We start from the raw sequence: 18884 nt of genomic DNA on the forward strand, positions 1-18884 counted from the left end.
TTCCTGTTATCTCCATTTATCTGTTTTTTTTTTTGTTTTTTTTTAATTTTCTGTGATAATTTGGAGATTTCCTCAAAAAGCAATATATTTATTTCTTGTGTGGCTGTATGATGTATTTATTGGAAAGGCTGTAACAAAATCAGTGCAACACGTATCATCAAGAGCAAGGAAGAAAAAGGAAAGAACGTACAGATATTGCATTCGAGCAAATTTGCCAGCGTGCATTATCAAGATGGAACAGTATAAAAAGTAGTGTTTTGTTTATAAAAGAATATTTTTATTGCTATTTTGTTGTAAAGAGGAGAGAATGTAAAAGCTTGGATTGTATCATGTCATGAGAGCTACCTTGTAGGTTTTTCATCATTTAATTCAACAAATGGCAAAATGTTAACAGCTTGGTTGGAGAAACTTTTGGTTGTTTTTTTTATGTAGAAACATTTTTTGTCATCTTTTGAGTCCTTTATACCTTTCTACTAAGCTCGTAAAGCTTGCAACGAGGGTTGTCTGAACACTGGGGTCCATTGTATCAGAATTAAGTAATTAAAACCTTCAGAAACCTTTCAGAACAAAACAGGGCCCGAGAGAGAGTCAACGATTTATGATTAAAATAAGAATCAATTCCAAAAAAAACCCTCATAACTCCCTCTAACCCCCTCGTCTTAAATCGTACTATTGCCTAAGAATGTGCGAGCATAGTTCAAGAAAGAAATCCATGAAATTTGTTGAGATACTCTCACCCAAAAAAATGATAATTCTATTCTGGATCTTTATTTTTTGCTCTTACTGTATGTATATTTTTGCTCATGTTTACTGCAAACCAAGATAGAGAAATAAATAAATGTCATTTAAGGGAACTCAGACTCAAACTTCATTTTTGCTCTTTCTTTTAGTTTGGTGTCACCATAGGATGAGAGAAGGGATTCATTGTTCATGGGCAGACAGTGAGATTAAAGTGGAGTGCCCATAAAGCCAATATAGATCATTTCATGGTGGATAATAATGAACCAAAACGGAATCAAATGCAGTGCCGCCTTTGAGGGGGACACAAAAAGAAGCCAGAGTCAAAAGTAGCATCTGGTGGATATAATCTGTAATCTCATTCACTGTAATCCTCACAGGCCACACAGACACCGGTGGACACCAGTAGTCACCAGTGCACACATACTGGTAACAAGTGAAAGGTAAAAAAAATACAAAAAAGGGTAGAGGTTCGTCTTCCCGTGTGACATGAGGGTCTTATGTTCTCATGTGTGAAGTGAATTTGTGCAGTTTATTTTCTCAAAAAGTGTCAGAGGAAGTTCACTTGTAGCGGAAATACCACCAGCAACACGTCATCCTCCACACATCACGTGTCAAAGGCCATGCTGGATGGATTCCAGCACAACACATAGTTGCTCAGAATCATAATCATTGATCTACCCAAGCTCAGAAAAATGTGAATCCTGTTTTAGGTTGGATTTTTTTTCCTTCAGGACTTTGGGAGCTTTAATATAGTCTGCCGCCGACTGCCTGACGAGATTACAGGCGAAGTGTACTTCTGCTTACTGACCTTCAACCAGCTCCTGTCTCCTGTTCACTCTGTGGCCACAGGCTCTATCCTCATCTCTTTTTTCTTCACTGTCTCCTCCTCCTCAGAAACAGAGAGTGCAGTGCAGGAAAAGGGAGAAAGCCAGGATTACGTAGCATTAGAGGGGTGTTTGTGGGTTTAAAATAGAACGATCAAGAGTGCACACACGTCTGTTACACACACATTCTATGTATTGCAGAGTTATCTGAACCCTTTGATATTCTTCAAATCAGGACCTTTTCTCATATTTAAGACATGACATCTCATATTTTGTCACAGATAAAGAAGATATTATGAAGGAAAAGCCTTTGCATTTAGGTTCAAAGACCTGTTCATGATGCCACAAAGCCATTTCCAAAATATCTGTCCAGGTAAGACAATCACACAGAGCAGATTTTATCCACCATGATATTAGGAAAGTGAAGATTAGTGTGTAGCAGAGCACTGGAACCTCTGCTGGATGGTGGGTCATATTACACAACAGTTCGGTGGCATTTAAATGTCAAAGTTCTCGCATTACTGGACCGGACTACGTCAGAGAATAGGCAACTGCATATTTTTCTTCTTTTCTTTTTTTTTCTTTTACAGATATTTAATCATTCTGAGCATGATACAAAATCTGAGAAATAAATACCCCACATTCATACAAGTTACTGTGAAGCAATGTAATGTCTTTTGCTCAGCACATGTTGATTTGTTTTTGTGTAATACCTCTTTAATCAGAATAGATTGGTCCCAGATTTTAGGACTACAGGGCATGTAGACCTAGCCAGGTCTGAGGTAGCATACTAAATCACCAAGAATTAACAGGAATTAAAACAACAGTCTTTTATAAGACAATTTAAATGTAAAAAAAACAAAATAGCAATCACATATGGGTGGAGGTGGACACAAAAATATGAACTTTACAGTCTGATGCAATCCATTACAAGACCACCTCCAATGTGACACAGTTTTAAAAACATTGTGTGCTTCACTAATGTTACATTTAGTGCAAGGTTATTGTAATGGATTGCTCTAAATGTGTGTAGTGTTCACATTATTGTGTCCACCTGCTTAAATAATTCACAGTCTGTCTCAGCCAGCCTAAATTCATTATCAGCTGCCTTAAAAATACCTCTAAGGTGAGGACAGGGTTGGGACATGGTCTTATGAAATTTGATTAGGAATGTGTGCAGACTGAAAGCAAACTGACTTTCAGTATTAGGTGATTGTTGACGCAACACTTTGGAAAAATATGGCACGTGTGAATCTTTGCTACGAAAACTACGTCCATTCATGTTTCCTTGAGAGACATTTATGTAGTATCCGGGATAACATGAGGACAGTGCAAAACAGTAGAGGCCGTATGTCCAGTATGATAGTCCCCTTTTCTATGGCAGGTCCAGCATGCCATTTTCCTCCAGGGTTTTCTGCGTCCTGTCGTAAACCTCTCCAATGGCCTGAACCACTCTTCTCAGCAATGTGCTCAGCTCCTCCTGGTTCTGCACACACACCAGTCTGAAGAAGAAACCCCGCTCTGGCATGGCAATGAAGGCCAGCTCGGCAGCCCTGCGGACCAACCAGGTGTGGTGGTTCGCCAGGGTGTTCTGGTAGGCCTCACGACACAGCTCTGAGGGGCTCCTGAGCCGGCCGGCCACCGGTGTCTCAGCCAGCTTCTCCAGGAAGAGCTTCAGCCAGAGCAGAGCGCGGTGCAGGCGCAGAAGAGTCCGACATCCAGAGTCTGTCTGGTGGTGGAAGTCCACCACTCCTCGGTTCAACTCCACCTGGATCATGGAGCGCACAGAGTGGTAAGCACCAGAGTGCTGAGATTCCTCCAGCTTATTCTCTGTCCCAGTCTCTTTGCTCACAGTCTTTATAGGCTGTGCATCTGGACCCAACTCTGCTTCAGGGCTCTCTTCTGCCAACAGGGCCAGCTGGCGGATAATAGAGGTCTTGGTTTCTATCTCTTTAGATATCAGTCCCACCATCGGGCCTAGAGCCTCCATAAACCTGGAGGAGTAACACAGAACAGGATGAATCATCTTACAGAGTCCAGGTGATGCCATGGACCATAAATGACTTCATTCTTTTAGTGGCTGTAAATAAATCTCTCTCTCTCACTGTACTCCTGCTTTATCTGATAATCTTACCTCACAAGCTCATCCCAGCTGGACAGATACGGCTGCAGCAGCACGTCAGAGGTGTAGGCCGGAGCAGCCAGCAGGTGGGAGAGCAGCAGTGACACCTGGAAGGTCTGACCAGGGCACCCCTCCAGGACCTGCGGGCCCTCAGCCCCATCAGCCCCACTGCTGTTGTACAGCTGGTGAAGCTGACAGTGGGGGGATGGGAGGTGTGCGGGCGTGGGGGCAATTGATGAGGACAAAGAAAGAGAGAATGTGGAAGTGATTCATCGCATTCAAATTGGCCATCTGCTTCACAAAATCAACCCTATGGAGGAAATGTAATAAGTGATGGGCTGCATGTGTTCTTACCGTATTCACCCCATTATAACCTTTTAAACAAGAGTCCCAGTGATAATCCAAACCTCCGTCTGCAGTGAGACATTTTAAAGAGAAACAGGAGAACAATTCATTTTTGTTCGCAGAGCCTTTCCCACTGAGAGAGACTTTGTTCCAACCATAAGGACTCTCTGAGCTGTGTGTGAATTTATCATATCAAAATAAAATATTTATAGAATTGCATTTCCATATTCAATCAGACTCACCTTGAAAGTACAATAACTGACAATTTGATAACTAATAACTGATATTTCTTGGTCACTTGGGAGTAGCAAAGTTGTGAAAACCACCTTTTTAGGCAGGCTAATATGCTAACTTGGTAGCAAACAGTTTCTCATTTAGCAGTTAGCATTAGCACTCCTTTGGAGCTGTGTTTGTGTCCACCTAATATATTTACAGTAAGTGCAATATTTACTCTTTTTTAGCTCTGTTTTTGTTCACCACCACCTCCTCTGTCATTTTAGCTGCTTTGCCTGTCTGTTGTTTGGTGCTTAGTCAGTAGTGTACTTTGGGTTTTTAAAAAAAATAGCCACCTACTAAAGCTGAACACCGACAGAGTGGTGAGAGTGAGTGAAACTCACTATAAGGCCCCATAAAGCAAAGCCAGTGATAATTCTCTGTAGGTTCTTCACCACAAGTGACCCCTTTTACATTGTTTTCACAGTCAATTGATGCATTGTTATAATAAGAATATCAATTATAGCTATTAGATAGATTAGCATATGTTCTTTAAGCAATAACAAGCATCGTTATCATGTGACAGCTATGTTATCCTGTCAACACGGGTAACTGATTATGAAAAGGCTGACTCTAGCTGTTCTCACATTCTTGATTAATTCCAGTTTTAATTACACAGCACAAAGGCGAGCATTCTTCGGGGAGCAAATAACATTCGTCTGACAGCAGATCATCAGAATCAGGTTTATTACCAAGTAGTTTTACACATAAAAATAATTTGTTTTGTTGTTTTGGAGCAGAACAATAAGTCTTAAAATGTTGAGTTTTCATTCCTTTTTAGCTCGTTCCAGCCTGCAAAGCAAAGTTTGTCATGACTAGCACGTCTTGTTCAGTCCAGTTGTGGTATATGCCAGAGTGACGTTAGTTTACTGAAGCCAAACTATTCCTCAGACTCATTTGGAAACTGGCAACATTACCTCAGAGGCCTCTGCAGGTCTGCAGACCACACATTAGGAGTCAGTGTGTCCAGCTACCTTACAAGCAAAAGCCACAACAGCTTCCAGTGATGTTGCTCACAAATTGGGTGTGTGACTGCAGCACCCAGTCACAAATTCAACGAGTCATCAACGGAAACACCCCAAAACATCAGCCTCCAAATAGCCTCTGGAAGGCTCTCCTGAACTACAACAGCTGTCAGAAATGTATCTCTAACTTGGCAGTGACCCACTGTGTTTGTTGCCAAAAACGTCATGAGGGATGAGAAGTAATGTCACTGCAGACTATGAGCTGTAAGTTTCCTAATTGCGTTACAATAAGGAAGCAGAGCTGGTTGTTCCTGCTTCCATCTGAAAACCTTTCAGCTCAGTTTGCACTTTGGAATCTGACTCACTCTCTCTGAAGTCTCTGACCCGTTGATTTAATCCAGGCTAGAGAAAAAGATCACATGGTCCCGACTGAACATTGTTTCGCTACTTACCAGTTTCTTTCAATTGTTTTCACCCATATAAATATATGCTGTATATATAAAATGTTTCTTGTCTTTTGGATTTAACAGGAAGGTTAATTATTTTATACTATTACTATTAACTAAATGATACTTTTTTCCTTTTTTCTTATGCGCTGCACATGATACTGTCACACTATAATTATCAGCCGAGCAAAGATACAGTTGAATATTTGTGTAGACTTATTCAAATAGACAAAGATTCCTTTGTCTACAAAATAACATCACGTGTAAAAGTCCTGTATTTGGGCAACACTTTATCTGATGTGGCTAAAAACAGCTCAAATTCTTTGAAAATGCCATTTTTTTGTCACCTGAGATTGACATAGTAATGTCATATCACTGTTTAAGCTGTTTTGGAGTGTAAAGAGAGAGCAAAAAGTGGTGCGACCACCATGCTTGATTTTGCAGCCACCGGACCATGTGACACATTCCTGACCTGAGCAGATGCATTTCAAACAAGGGAGGGATTGTATAGATTAATACTACATCACAGAAAGCACACACACACACACACACACATACAGAGAGAGGGAGAAATACTCACGGAGCCACAGGGAGCCGAGGAACAGCAGCAGGACTAAGATAGCTGCAGCAGCCTTGCTCTTAACACCCATACTGAAATCCAGTTTTGGGTCTGCCAGTCCTTTTCTGTTCCTTCTCTTTGTCTCTATCTTTTCATTCCTCTGTGTTTCACATGAGTCCTTGTCCCCTTGCACTGGCTGTCACCACAATTACTCTACTGGACCCCTGCCTCTGACCCCCGTCCCCTGTCCTCTCAAATCTGTCATACTCTTCTTAAATAAAAAGTTCTCCCAGCCATTTTACCTCTATCAATGTTTAACTCTATTCTACAACTGCTGTTTTCACCTCATTGCACTATTACAGCTCAGCCTGTTCTTGCTCTTTCTTTTTGGTCTTTCTTTGCTTCACGTCTTTCTTCTGTCCTGCCTTTGTTTCTAACTGGTCTTGAGGCTGCCTGTCTCTTTTTGTGTTGCTCAATCTGAGGGTCCAGAGATCAGCCGAGTGCAGACGCTGCCTGATAAAGCAGAGCCAACACACCTTGTCCGCTAGTAACCCCCTTCCTCCAGATTCATCTTCTATATATGCGCTATATTCCTGGTCAGTTCGAGTAGACACTTGCTCCCTCTCCTCTCCTCTCCTCCCACCACTACCGCCCTCCCTCCCTCTTCCCTCTCCATATAACTCATTCACACACACCACTGAGAGCACCTCCACAACCCCCACACGTTACAGCACTGCTCACACACATTTTTGAAAACATGCTATCACATGAAAAACATGACTCTCTAAATCTAAACTAATGTATTTTTCCTTGTTTGTGTTGCTTAGTTAAAGTCATGACTAGCCAGAGTTATTATCTGCATCGATTCATTTGTGGAATGACACATTCTCCATTCTGAGCTAAATCATTGGAAAACCAAAGCCGTGCTTGTCAATGAATAACAATCTAACCAAGCTTATCCCAGCTGAGACTGCAAAAGGAGCAAAGATTTCCATTCATGCTATCTATTCTAGATATGACAAAGGCATCCACACCTCTACAAAACACAGTGGGAACAAACAAAGCAAAGAAAGAATATATAAATGTGTATAAAAAATAATTTCCATTCCCTTGCCATATCTAAATGCTAATTAATGAATGATCTATAGTCTAAGCTATGTGAGACATGTGAGTAACACATGAGGTCTAATGCAGCACACGCAGGGTGTTCCCATGATTATCATTATCAGGGAAACCCAGTGATTGGTCCCTATCACCGCCTATGCTGCTGCCTCTGTGGGGGGAGGTGAACAGACATTGAACTCCACACTCGAGCTGAACCACATGTGCACTCATGAAGAGAGACTTAACAATGGTATTCTGCAGGGTAGGAGCGGGAAAATAGTGAATGCAGGGGCATTAATGACTCGCCTGGGAGGGGCCGGTCATGGGGTTTTTGCTCTGTGCAGCCAGTGGATGATCCTGTCCGAAATAGGCAGCAACTATAACCAGGAGAAAGTGAATCCATGTGAAAACCTGTGACCCTTTCAGATGACTAGAATGGTTTGATTCCATACAGTACAATAAATGCGCAGATTTTACAATAGATATAGATATATCAAAAATAAATGTTTGTGTGTGATAAAGCTATCCAAACAAAAAAAAATGGACATGCACAGTACTGTTAGACTAAAACACGTGGAATGAATTGATGATGTGTGAGTATGAGTACGTTTATGCATGTAGTCAGACACCACCACACTGGATTTTCTATCTGTGGAGTCAAAACATTTTACAACAGTATCAGGATTTGCCATATAATCCAGTTTAATCACAGAATTGTACAAGACTTCACCAGAAGTATGGAGTTCATATTTAAGTACAACAGACATCTCAAGGGCTGAATAGCCATTCAAAAGCAAATGAAAAATACTATGCATGATTGCTGTTCTTGTGGGTGGGACCCCTAGTGGCTTATGGGATGAGGTGCATCCTTGGTCTGAAGTTTTGAACCGCTATTTGTGACAAGCATTAAAAAAAAAAATCATGTAAATCCCTAAACAGAGGTTTATGTTGCACTAAATGAGTGTTTATAGATTCACAGTACATTTTGAGACATTTTCAGATGTGAGTTTGTTATTGTAACTCTATCCATGGATGTACAACAGGCGCTGCCCATTTACAAAATCCTGTCATTGCATATTCAAACACAGGCCCAGTGGTTTGAACCCCCAGCTTTACTGAATGTGGCTATATTTAAAGCACTTGTTATTAAAAGAGTTTCACATGCCTGACTGACATTTTACACTGACTGGCCTCCATGTCAGTTATTTTAAAGGATTGCCTAATATAATCGGGTGGAGTAGAGAGAAAAATTCTTGGCTTCAGCCGTACGGAAGAAGCTAGAAAAACAAACACTGGACTTCATCCAGCCTCATCCTGGTGGGAAAACACCACTCTAAAGTGAACATACTGCTGGACGGCTCCTTTATCTTAAATAGTCCAAAAAAACAGTTTCACCCCTTTAATCTTTTGATTTGTCCATGTTTGGCTAAATGTAAAATGTATATTGTTTAGCTACAGCAGCATGCTGCAGCTCTGCTCTGTGGACAGACTATCATTGAGGCTGGACAGATCCACCCTTCTTCTGTCTCTGAGTGTGAGACACACAATCTGCCTTCTGGAGGCTCCAGTTACCTTAAAGAAGCTCATCTCTGTTTCCCTAAATGTATATTTAGAAGTATCACATACTGTGCAACTCACATGGCGCATTCCAAAAATCAGTGTGTTGCCCTTGTCACCGCAGTGTGACACTACTTATATTACTCACAGCATTCGTTTTAATAGCAAATTTTGTCTCTGGATTTGAAATGAGTCAAACATCTCGACATTCTGGTTTGTAATTTGTAGTGTGTTTCACTTCTGTTGGAAATTTTGGAAGTTTTCAGGCTGATCTCGTTGCAGATACAGCTCTCTGTCTCCGTGCTTTTATGAGTTTTATGAGCATTGTCTGCCTACAGCCCTCTAACCCCATTACGATGTGGTCTGCAGACACTCTCTCACTACTGGAGCCCTGCTGTTGAAGTGGTAAGGCTCTGCAGTATGTATTAATACCCTGAGGAGATCAGGCCTGTGCATGTACAGCCCGTCACCTGTTCACCTTGCTGTACCCATGGGTGTATGTGTCTCTCTGTTTTGTCTCTCTTTTTTCTTTTTACTCTTTTTGACACACACGCATATACAGAGAGAGAGAGAGAGAGAGAGATAAAGAGTGTGTGAGAGAGAGAGAGAGAGAGAGAGAGAGAGATGTTCTGTTAAGATATAAGTTACACACAATTGAAGAACAAATATGCAAAGTCAGCATCTTTATCATTTATCATAATACTACAGCAAATTTAGCAATCAAACATATCATATCAAAGTGAAACTATCATTATCTACAGCAATTTAAAGGGATATTACAGATAAATTGGCGATAAACAGCAATTGCCCACATTTCCTCTCAGAAATACCTTCATATAATATAACTGGCATCACAACAGAGAGTTTCTGTCTAATGATCATGATGATGGTTATTGTGGGTGACCGGAGTGTGACTTGAAGTCCTGGTTTAGTGCTTCCCAGCTGCTGTGTAATCTGAGCCATGGACAGCGACAGCCGGGGTGGGCGACAGTCAGGGTGTATGGTGGGGGGATTTAGGGCTCTTCCTCTCCGTCTTTACTCTCTCTCTCTCTCTCAAACTTAATATTTAAATATAGTGCCGTGCTGTGCACTGGAGAGGTCTTGGAACATGATGGCAGCACAAAGTTTTTGGATATTTTTTGGAGTTGTAGCTATTCTCGGGACATTAATGATTCAGGGTAAGTGACGCAGTGGCAAACTTTTGGCACATCCTCATCGACTGGCTGGCTGCATTCTTATCTATCAAAATAATCCTCTGCCTGTCCTGTGAAGGCAGAAAGTCAGTGTTCAGAGAAACAACCAACTAAATTCTTACTATATTGAGTGACATGCTAGAAAAAATAACTTTGCATACTTTAAACCTACTGAAAACATGATCTAACTTGTGCACACACATATTTATGCTGTAAATGATCATATGCCTGTAGATATTGATAGGTAGATCAGATTTTAACAAATTTTGGTAGCACATCTCTGTTGATAGCATATGTGAAAGTACGTATACAGTAAATCTACAACATAGTAATGTAAGTACATACTGCTGCAAAGTGGATATTAACATAATTATTTTCTGAGTTGGCATTTTTGTGCAGTAGACTAAGCACTTTATTGTATTTATTTATGGACAATGGACAAAGCTCTGCTCATATACAGCAAGAACTCTTGTATGCATAACTATTGAAACTAAATGTTGACAGGAATCAACTGTTCCCGCTGCATGATTGAGTATTACTTTGAGTATGGTCACTGCAATTTATCAGCTAGGCACAAAAAAGTAAGTCAACATCAAGTAAAGGAGAAAGTCATCTGTGTGTGGTTATGAGAGCAGCAGTATTGGAGTGTGTAAAGCTGTTCTAGGTGGCACAGATAGGGTTCTGCAACAGGAGGGTAACAGCAGACAAGAAAGGCTGCAGCTGCAGTAGAAGGAGAAGTAAAAGCCTGGATGTGATTGCAGTTTAAAAACACAAGATTTTGGGGTTCATTTGGCCACTCAGGAGGGAAAGGTGACTAGTTAGTCATAACAGTTGTGGGCAAATGTTTTGTGAGTCCATCTCCTTGGCAAAGGTCACAGGAGTAGTTAAAAAATTCCACAGGGACAAGGTGACGGCATGGACAAGACTCATCCTGAAATGTAGACTCCAGATATTATTGGTCTGTCATAGTAACTGTGTTTCTTGAAAATCACATGGAGTTTTGGAACAGTGCTATTGGGGCGAGTATCCACGCTGCTAACCCTCCCTGAGACAGCATACATGAGGATGCTGGAAATAAGATTGAGGACTGTGCAGACTCTGTCATAGACAAGCTGACAGACAAACCCAGTGCTGTAAGAATTAACTCATTAAATTGACATTACTACCGGCAGAACTTGAGATAAAGCTTCCAGGTGATTTCTATGCACTCAGAGCAACAGCGGTACAAACAATATTGATATTACGTCAAACTCATTCCATGACACCTGTCTGATGTCAGGTCAGATAACTCTTCTCCTTTGGTCTCAATCAAGCTGTGATATCATTTAGTGGAATGCAACTGACTGATAACAGCGCCAACATGCTGGGTTGGATCTCCCCTAGATAAGATGTTTACTGAGAGATGGACCAGACACTTTCTTCCAAATTAAAGCTTATCCATGTTCAAAATGGTCACATGAATAGGAGTGTGCATCGGACAGTGGGACACGGTCAGCTGGGGTGAGCTTGACCTCTTTTACCCCGGTTAATCAGTGATGTTGTAATGTTTACCTGTGTGGTTGTTCTGACCTGTTTGCTGCTTCTGGTCACCTTAAAGGGTCAGTTTTGCCCAATTGCAAACATTTTTTAGCTTTCTGACGATTTCATCTGCTGAAATTTAGAGCTATCCAACCCGTTTTACTATTTTGGTCATTCCCAAGTCCCCTCAGAGGTCATTTGTAGGCTCTCATTAGTTCCCCATCATCACTCTCCCCTCTCTCTCTCTCTCTCTCTCTCTCTCTCTCTGAGCAGGCTTAAATGCCAGCTGCAGTGGGGGATCAGGTCAAAGCAAAGACGCCACACTTTACATCCACATTTTGTAACTGACCCACGTGAGTTGGCTGACCGAACTGCATTTAGAAGTACATCGTATACTGTGCAACTGACATGGCACACTCTAAAAGTCAGTGTGTTTCTGTCACTGTAGAGTGACACTACTTACTGCTTATTCAGTATAATTATTGACTGAAGCTGTCCATCATTAAGCTGCCTGTTATCCTATGATATCATTTTTTTGTAGATGATTACATCATTAAGCGTTAGTCTTTTGTATTATTATTGAAATATTGTAATAATAGCAATGTAGATACAGTGTGCAAGTTGTCATAAAGTCAGTATACTTATCAAAGGGGTCTTTATAGGTCATTTTTAATGTTTATTCTTGTGGGCCATGCTGTCAATATTCTGACTCCATTTCAAAATTTTAAGATGTTCTCTAAGACATATTTATACTTTGTAAGTCATTCCTGTAACCTTTCTATTTGTGAGAACTGACTTCCACTGTGATGAAAGTGGAGGAAGTATTACGGATCTGTTCACAAACTCAAAGGGATGTTGGCCTAAAGTGATGCTGCCACCTGTGTGTTAGTGGATCTGATGAAACATAAGGGAGTGACACACCTTATCACTTCCTTGTCACATTTTAGATTTCACTGATAGTTACATCAGTTGTCTCATCCATTTGTCAAATGTAATATTTAAGAATACTTAATAATTAACCATTGACAAATCTCTGGGAAGTGAGACACTTCACCACTGTCATTAGCGCACAGACTGTCCCACGGGGGGTTTGCCGTTACAGCTGGAAACTATGTGACATATTTGAGCCTGGCAGACCTGGGAAGGAATCGATCACGGGGGTCGACATCTTTACTGCTTTGTAGTATGAGCTACTGTCACCATTTTTGCCTAATGGTGATATTGATGATTATTGTAGATGACCTGAGTGTGACTTAAAGTTCTAGTTTAGAGTTTCCCAGCTGCTGTGTAATCTGAGCTGTGGATAGTGACAGCTGGGAGTGAAGAGGCAACAGGTCTGAAATAACCTCTGCCTTTCTCTCTCTTGAAGTTAATGCCGAACTAAAGTGTAGCCAAGGAGAACAGTATGATGGCCATTAAGTGCAATTTTGAGCATGGTTACTGAGTCTCTAGACTCTTGGCCAATCCTCATACGATGGCTCAGCTCTCTGTCCTAAGCATGGTGTATTTCCCATTCAGGATGTATGTGTATGTATATGGAGATGACATCAATATAAAGTATGATTAACGATATATATTTGGAAAAACAATACAGTCTTGAAAAAGATTAACCTAAGGTAAAAATAGTTCAAAGTCAGGTTATCTAAAAACTCTGCTTGTGCCCGATATCTCAGAGACGTGGTCTTTTACATGTTTAAACATACAGAATGTGTGCCTCCGTGTACAAATAAAAAGAGTTTATTTTGCATCTGCACCACATATTTCTGCTCATTGTTAATATTTCTGTAATTATATCAAAATAAATAATAATAATATTTGAATATGTTCACAGTGTGTTAATATTTGAGAGTTGAGAGTTTAGATTAACTCACCCAAACCTATTTTACTCGCTTTTCAGACTGACCAAAAGTTTTCTGAACAACTCTTAACTAAAACTGTACCACTATTAAAATCTGACAAAAAAGTGACAATGGTATGTTTCAATATGCAAAAAAGTGGGATTCTGTAAGATTTTTGCTGAACAAAGGCCACAGGTGACAATTACAGGATAGTGGTAAATGCCAAATTGCAGTGTAAGACCAGTACAAGTTAAGAAAGGTCACAAAGTCACCGAACTGGCTGAATAATAGCCAACTAAAGTTTGCAAACATAAGGTACTGGTCATACCAGACCAAACAAAGCTATAGCAACAAAGCCTCTGAGTGTGTTAAATTAAGCAAGGATACATTTTAGTACCATTACAGGATAGTGAATCTGTAAAACACGGGGTAACAATAACACACTAAGACTAAAAAAGAATCAACAAACCATCTGCATAATGTTAGCAATACAGCAATACCCAACTTAATTTTGCTAGCATTGGCTAACATTAGCCACTGTAAGCCACAGGTAGACCAGACCGAGGAATGCTTTAGAAGCAACACCTCTGAGTGTGTTTAACTGAGGATTACTACAGTTCTGAGGAAGAAAGAATTTTGGTTTCTTCTTTCAGACGTTGCATGATCTCACTTTAACAAAAAGCAAGCTATCTTCTTGCTTTTCTATAAATTTTAAATATAGAGGTAGAGATTTTAGGCCTCATGATGATCACCCCTTGGAATTTATTTATCACATGCAAAGAAATTGTTTACTATAAACTTTTTCTGATGTTTCTCCCCCCTCCTGCCATGACATATTAATCAGACACAATTCCATCACATATGCACATAATGCCACTCCATGTATCTATTTCTCCCCTACAGTGCAGTGTAATGAAGAGTCGTATCTAATCCGGGACTTGTTCAACGGCTACAACAAGAACATTCGCCCAGTGGTTCATCCTGAAGACAAGGTGCAGGTTCAGATCAAGCTGACCCTCACTAACCTTATCTCTCTGGTGAGAGCTCGCACCTCCTACTTGTTGCGACAAAGCCTGGCCGCAACATCTCCAAACCACAGATGCACACGACTCTAAGAAAAGAGCAGAATCACAAGTTCACCATCATTCCTACAGGCCAATAGCATTAATCATCATTCTGGCCAGAGTTTTACACATGAGCACAACAATGGCTGTGAGATCATTGGAGTAGTATCTTAGCAGTGCTTGATCAACACCTTCAGCTCAAATATTCACACCACTTCTTCACTTATATCACAGAATGAAAAGGAGGAGACCCTGACGACAAATGTGTGGATTGAGATGGTGAGTTTTTCCTCTCCTCATACTTGTTTTTAATTGTTTGCACAAATCCCGACCAGCTCTTTAGTTGTCAGATTATTGTAGGTTTATTTATGTACTTTTTAATGTCACTGGTGACCTTTCTCTTCAAATGTCATCTACAGCAATGGTCGGATTATCGCCTTGCCTGGAATACATCGAACTACCATGGCATTAATATTATTCGTGTCCCATGCAAAACTGTTTGGCTTCCTGACATTGTCCTTGAGAACAAGTAAGGCGGAAACAATCAGGAGAGAAATCCTACAAATCCTTATTTGTTTGAAGTCTGGTGTCAGCTCTTTCTCTTCTTCATCTGAAATCTCCGCAGCATTGATGGCAAGTTTGATGTGGCTTACTACGCCAATGTGTTGATCAACAGCAATGGTGGGATAACCTGGCTGCCTCCTGCTATCTATCGCAGTACTTGTGCTATTGAGATCACCTACTTTCCATTTGATTATCAAAACTGCACATTAGCATTCAGGTGTGGTACAATTATATAATTTCAGAATATACATACTACATTAGAAGGCCACACGTGCTCACAGAATTGCGCTTACATTTTTCATCCTATTCTATCCTCTCTGTCTCGACCCCTAGATCCCAGACATACAGTGCCAATGAAGTGGATCTCATCTTGGCTGTTGGAGAACTGGGCGATACTATTGAGTGGGTGGATATCGACCCTGAGGCTTTCACAGGTACAGTACATCCACATGCAATGCTCAAAATATTCAGCTCACACAATTCCTCACCAGCTTATCATGTTTTCGCCCCTCAGAGAACGGCGAGTGGGCCATCGTCCATCGTCCAGCCAGGAAGATGATCAACATGCGGTACTCTGCAGAAGACCTAGAGTATCAGGAGATCATGTTTAACCTGGTCATCCAAAGGAAGCCCCTTTTCTACATCATCAACATCATCCTGCCCTGCTCCCTCATCTCCTCACTGGTGGTTCTGGCCTACTTCCTACCGGCACAAGGTCAGTAAAGCCATTGCCTAATCTCTTTATTATTGTTTCAAATGGGGGCAATATTAAGATGATGTAATAAAATACCCAGTCTCATAATGTTTTGGAGCTTGGACATGGCTTTGGTACATGAGCAATAAAATTGAGCTCAGTTGAGGAAGTTGTAAGACCAAATTCTGACTGAAATTAATTATACAGTCACTGACAGCCAAATGTTCTTAGTTATGCTATAACTCCTGTATAAAGAAAGCCCTCATAAATATTATTTGCTTCATATTGTACCTGAACACTAATTTTGGGTCCCAAAAACTGGTATGATTTTTGCATTTGGTGCTGTCCTCTGTCTCCTAAGTCTCTGTTGTCCCCTTCACAGCTGGGGGGCAAAAGTTGACTGTGTCCATCTCTGTCTTGCTGGCTCAGACTGTCTTCCTCTTTCTTATTGCTCAGAAGGTCCCTGAGACATCTCTCTCTGTGCCTCTCATCGGCAAGTGAGTCAGTGTGTGTTCTCTGCTGACATCTGCTGGGGTTTTTGTCTTTAATCCACACAGCCTGAGCCTTTTCTCCAACACAGATCTTTTCTAATGTCTTCTGCAGGTACCTGATCTTTGTTATGTGTGTCACTACTCTCATTGCTACTAATCAAATTGTGGTGCTGAACTTCTCCCTGCGTAGCCCCAGCACTCATACCATGTCCCATACCATCAAACATGTGAGTACGTCCTGGGCAGTTCAGTCAATTGTGTCTATTTAAGAGTTATTTTATGTGAACTCTCAGTCTTTTCTGCCCCTCACAGGTGTTCCTGGAAATGGTACCTCGCTTCTTAGGCATGTCCCCACTGGTGGATGACAGTGAGGTGACGACAGAGGTAAACGGAGTGAGGGAGCGGCGGCGCAGCTCCTTTGGCCTCATGCAGAGAGCAGAGGAATATGTACTGAAGCAACCTCGCAGTGAAATGCTGTTTGACAAACAGAGAGAGAGGCACGGTCTCACGCGATCGATTGGTGAGACGGCAATTTTTAAAACTATGATCCAGCTCTAAAATCCCAAGTTCAGCCCAAGTCTGATTTTTGAACTCATCAACATTTGTCACAAAGTCCGGCTCAAATGTCTGAATATTTCAAATAAGTAATCACCTGACCACTAAAAAAATTTAACTACCCAGGAGGTGTGCTTCTCTGGGCTTTATTGTGGTTTGAACTCTGTGTATTAAACTGAATTATGTTTTACAGCCCCATTCATTTTTTGTATAAACATCATGATACAGATGTACAATTTGTATATTCATATCCCCTATATTGGCAACTTATTTTTACATTACAGGCATATTGCATTTTTTGCATCATCATCATCAAAGATGACTGTGCCTGCCTCAGATAATGCTGTGGCATAGTACTGCTATCTAACTGTCAGTGTCTCTGTCCCCCTAGTGGATAACATAGATGTCAGCAGCACAGCCAACCTGTATAAGAGTTTGGCCCAAGCTGCACCTGAGATCAAGCAATGTGTGGACGCCTGCAACTTCATTGCCGAGAGCACAAGACAACAAAATAACATTGGATCTGTGAGTGCTATTCTAAACCTTTTCTGCCTGGCTAAAAGTGCATACGCAATTTCAATTATGTTTCAAATTTGCCTGCATATTACATATTTTGTCTATAATGTTTTGAGGCTAAGTGCTGCGTTTAATATCCGTGCATGTTCTTTTTCAAATAAAGGAAATTGAAAGCTGGGTCCTGATTGGGAAGATGATTGACAAGGTGTGCTTCTGGGCTGCCATTCTCCTCTTCATCATCGGCACAGTGGGGATCTTCTTAACAGGACACTTCAACCAGGCGCCTGAATTTCCATTTCCTGGGCAGACCAAAAAATACGTCCCGAGTTAAAAAAAAAACTTTATTTCCTGATGAAATCTTTCCAAAGGTCACTGTGCCTCATGCTGTCTAAAAGGCTGAGGGGTCTCGCTCACTGAGTCCCAGGCTCAGATTCAGGGTTGAGTTAGCAGGGCGTCAATAACAGAGGTTTAACAACAAATCTGTCTGTGTTCGTATCCGCAGCTCAGACTTTGTGAACACAAAGTTCTTCATCTTGGTGTGAGTTCTGTAGATGTATATACAGTCAATGGGTGGATCAGGTCTTGTTTAAATAGTGATGTTTGAAAACATAATCATTATCATCATCATTACCATCACAATCATCATCATTATTATTATTATTATTATTATTATTATTATTAATATTATTACTACTGCAGTTTTGGTATAAGGTGAAAGGTCATAGGTGTGTTTCCAGGAAAATGCTAAAGCTGACCATACTGAGGAAGTTATCTCTGTTGCAGCGAAGGACTTCTCAAATCACAACTACCACGAGATTATGGTTTGCTTGGCCCCATAACCACCATGTAGCACTGGATTCAAAAACAGAAATAAAGAAGGTTCATGAACTGATGAACTGGATTTACTTGCCCATGATGTGCTAAAGTTGAGAATCATTCATGTATCACTCTGCAAATCATATCTGCTAAAGTCTGGATAAGTTTCCCTGCTTGGTCTATGTCTTATGTGAAGAACCTGTGCATGTAACTTGAGCCAGCTAACTCTGAATCAAAGCCTCGTTCTTCTTACCATGACTTATTTATTAGAAAGTCTTGTTAGAGGTAGATGGCTCGGTGGGATATTGTCTTGATTCATTGTGCCATGTTTTTTAAATAAATATTTTATTTTGTGCGTCGTGACTTGTTCAGTCAGTTTATTACAAGGTGTGATCCCCCCATAACATATCAAGATAGGAAATGGTGTTTTTATCTCCAATCGAGTTTCAAAGTAGTTGTATGTGCAGTCTTTCATACACCAAACTGGGTCATGTGCATCTCAGAAATGTTCCAAAAGAGAGAAAATGATCAGATAAGTGCAATAAGCAGTCACAGCAACATTGTGGTTGAATATAGTGAGTGTAGTGAGTGTGTGTGCCTGCTGTTCTGCAGGGGTTACGTACGCTTAGCTGGAAGTGTAAAAGTGATGTGAAAACTGCTACAAATGATTACGGGGACTTTATAGAAACAGTTTGCCAC

General features: G+C 40.8%; 2 protein-coding genes across 3 annotated transcripts in view; one reads left to right on the plus strand and one right to left on the minus strand.

Moving 5' to 3' along the window:
* Positions 1-1230: 1230 nt before the first annotated feature.
* Positions 1231-18884, minus strand: part of gltpd2b (glycolipid transfer protein domain containing 2b) — a 139068-nt gene continuing 121414 nt past the window's right edge. Inside the window, exons 2-5 of one of the 2 annotated variants that reach the window (XM_070843218.1) lie at positions 6297-6684; positions 4042-4100; positions 3700-3878; positions 1231-3559 (exon numbers count right to left, since the gene is read on the minus strand). In XM_070843218.1, the coding sequence (XP_070699319.1) occupies positions 2941-3559; positions 3700-3878; positions 4042-4100; positions 6297-6366 (927 nt within the window). In that variant the 5' untranslated portion in view covers positions 6367-6684 and the 3' untranslated portion in view covers positions 1231-2940. Of the gene's footprint in view, positions 3560-3699; positions 3879-4041; positions 4101-6296; positions 6842-18884 lie in introns of those variants that run through there. The other variant, XM_070843217.1, reaches the window with a different exon arrangement.
* On the plus strand, positions 10020-18578 carry chrne (cholinergic receptor, nicotinic, epsilon). Its single transcript, XM_070843450.1, has 12 exons — positions 10020-10114; positions 14389-14522; positions 14784-14828; positions 14969-15078; positions 15175-15330; positions 15447-15547; positions 15628-15828; positions 16190-16304; positions 16411-16525; positions 16611-16818; positions 17245-17378; positions 17533-18578. Exons 1-12 carry the CDS (start codon positions 10045-10047, stop codon positions 17698-17700), a joined length of 1557 nt encoding a protein of 518 aa, XP_070699551.1. The 5' UTR covers positions 10020-10044; the 3' UTR covers positions 17701-18578.

This window comes from Pempheris klunzingeri, chromosome 14 (genome assembly GCF_042242105.1).
Source record: "Pempheris klunzingeri isolate RE-2024b chromosome 14, fPemKlu1.hap1, whole genome shotgun sequence".
Classification (NCBI taxonomy): Eukaryota; Metazoa; Chordata; class Actinopteri; order Acropomatiformes; family Pempheridae; genus Pempheris; species Pempheris klunzingeri.

Excerpts from the sequence above, each read along its gene's own strand:
- chrne (XM_070843450.1), top strand. The coding sequence starts at position 10,045 with ATGATGGCAGCACAAAGTTTTTGGATATTTTTTGGAGTTGTAGCTATT. Across the intron at positions 14,523-14,783 it reads TCACTAACCTTATCTCTCTG|AATGAAAAGGAGGAGACCCT; the intron begins GTGAGAGCTCGC and ends CTTATATCACAG. Across the intron at positions 16,819-17,244 it reads CGGTCTCACGCGATCGATTG|TGGATAACATAGATGTCAGC; the intron begins GTGAGACGGCAA and ends CTGTCCCCCTAG.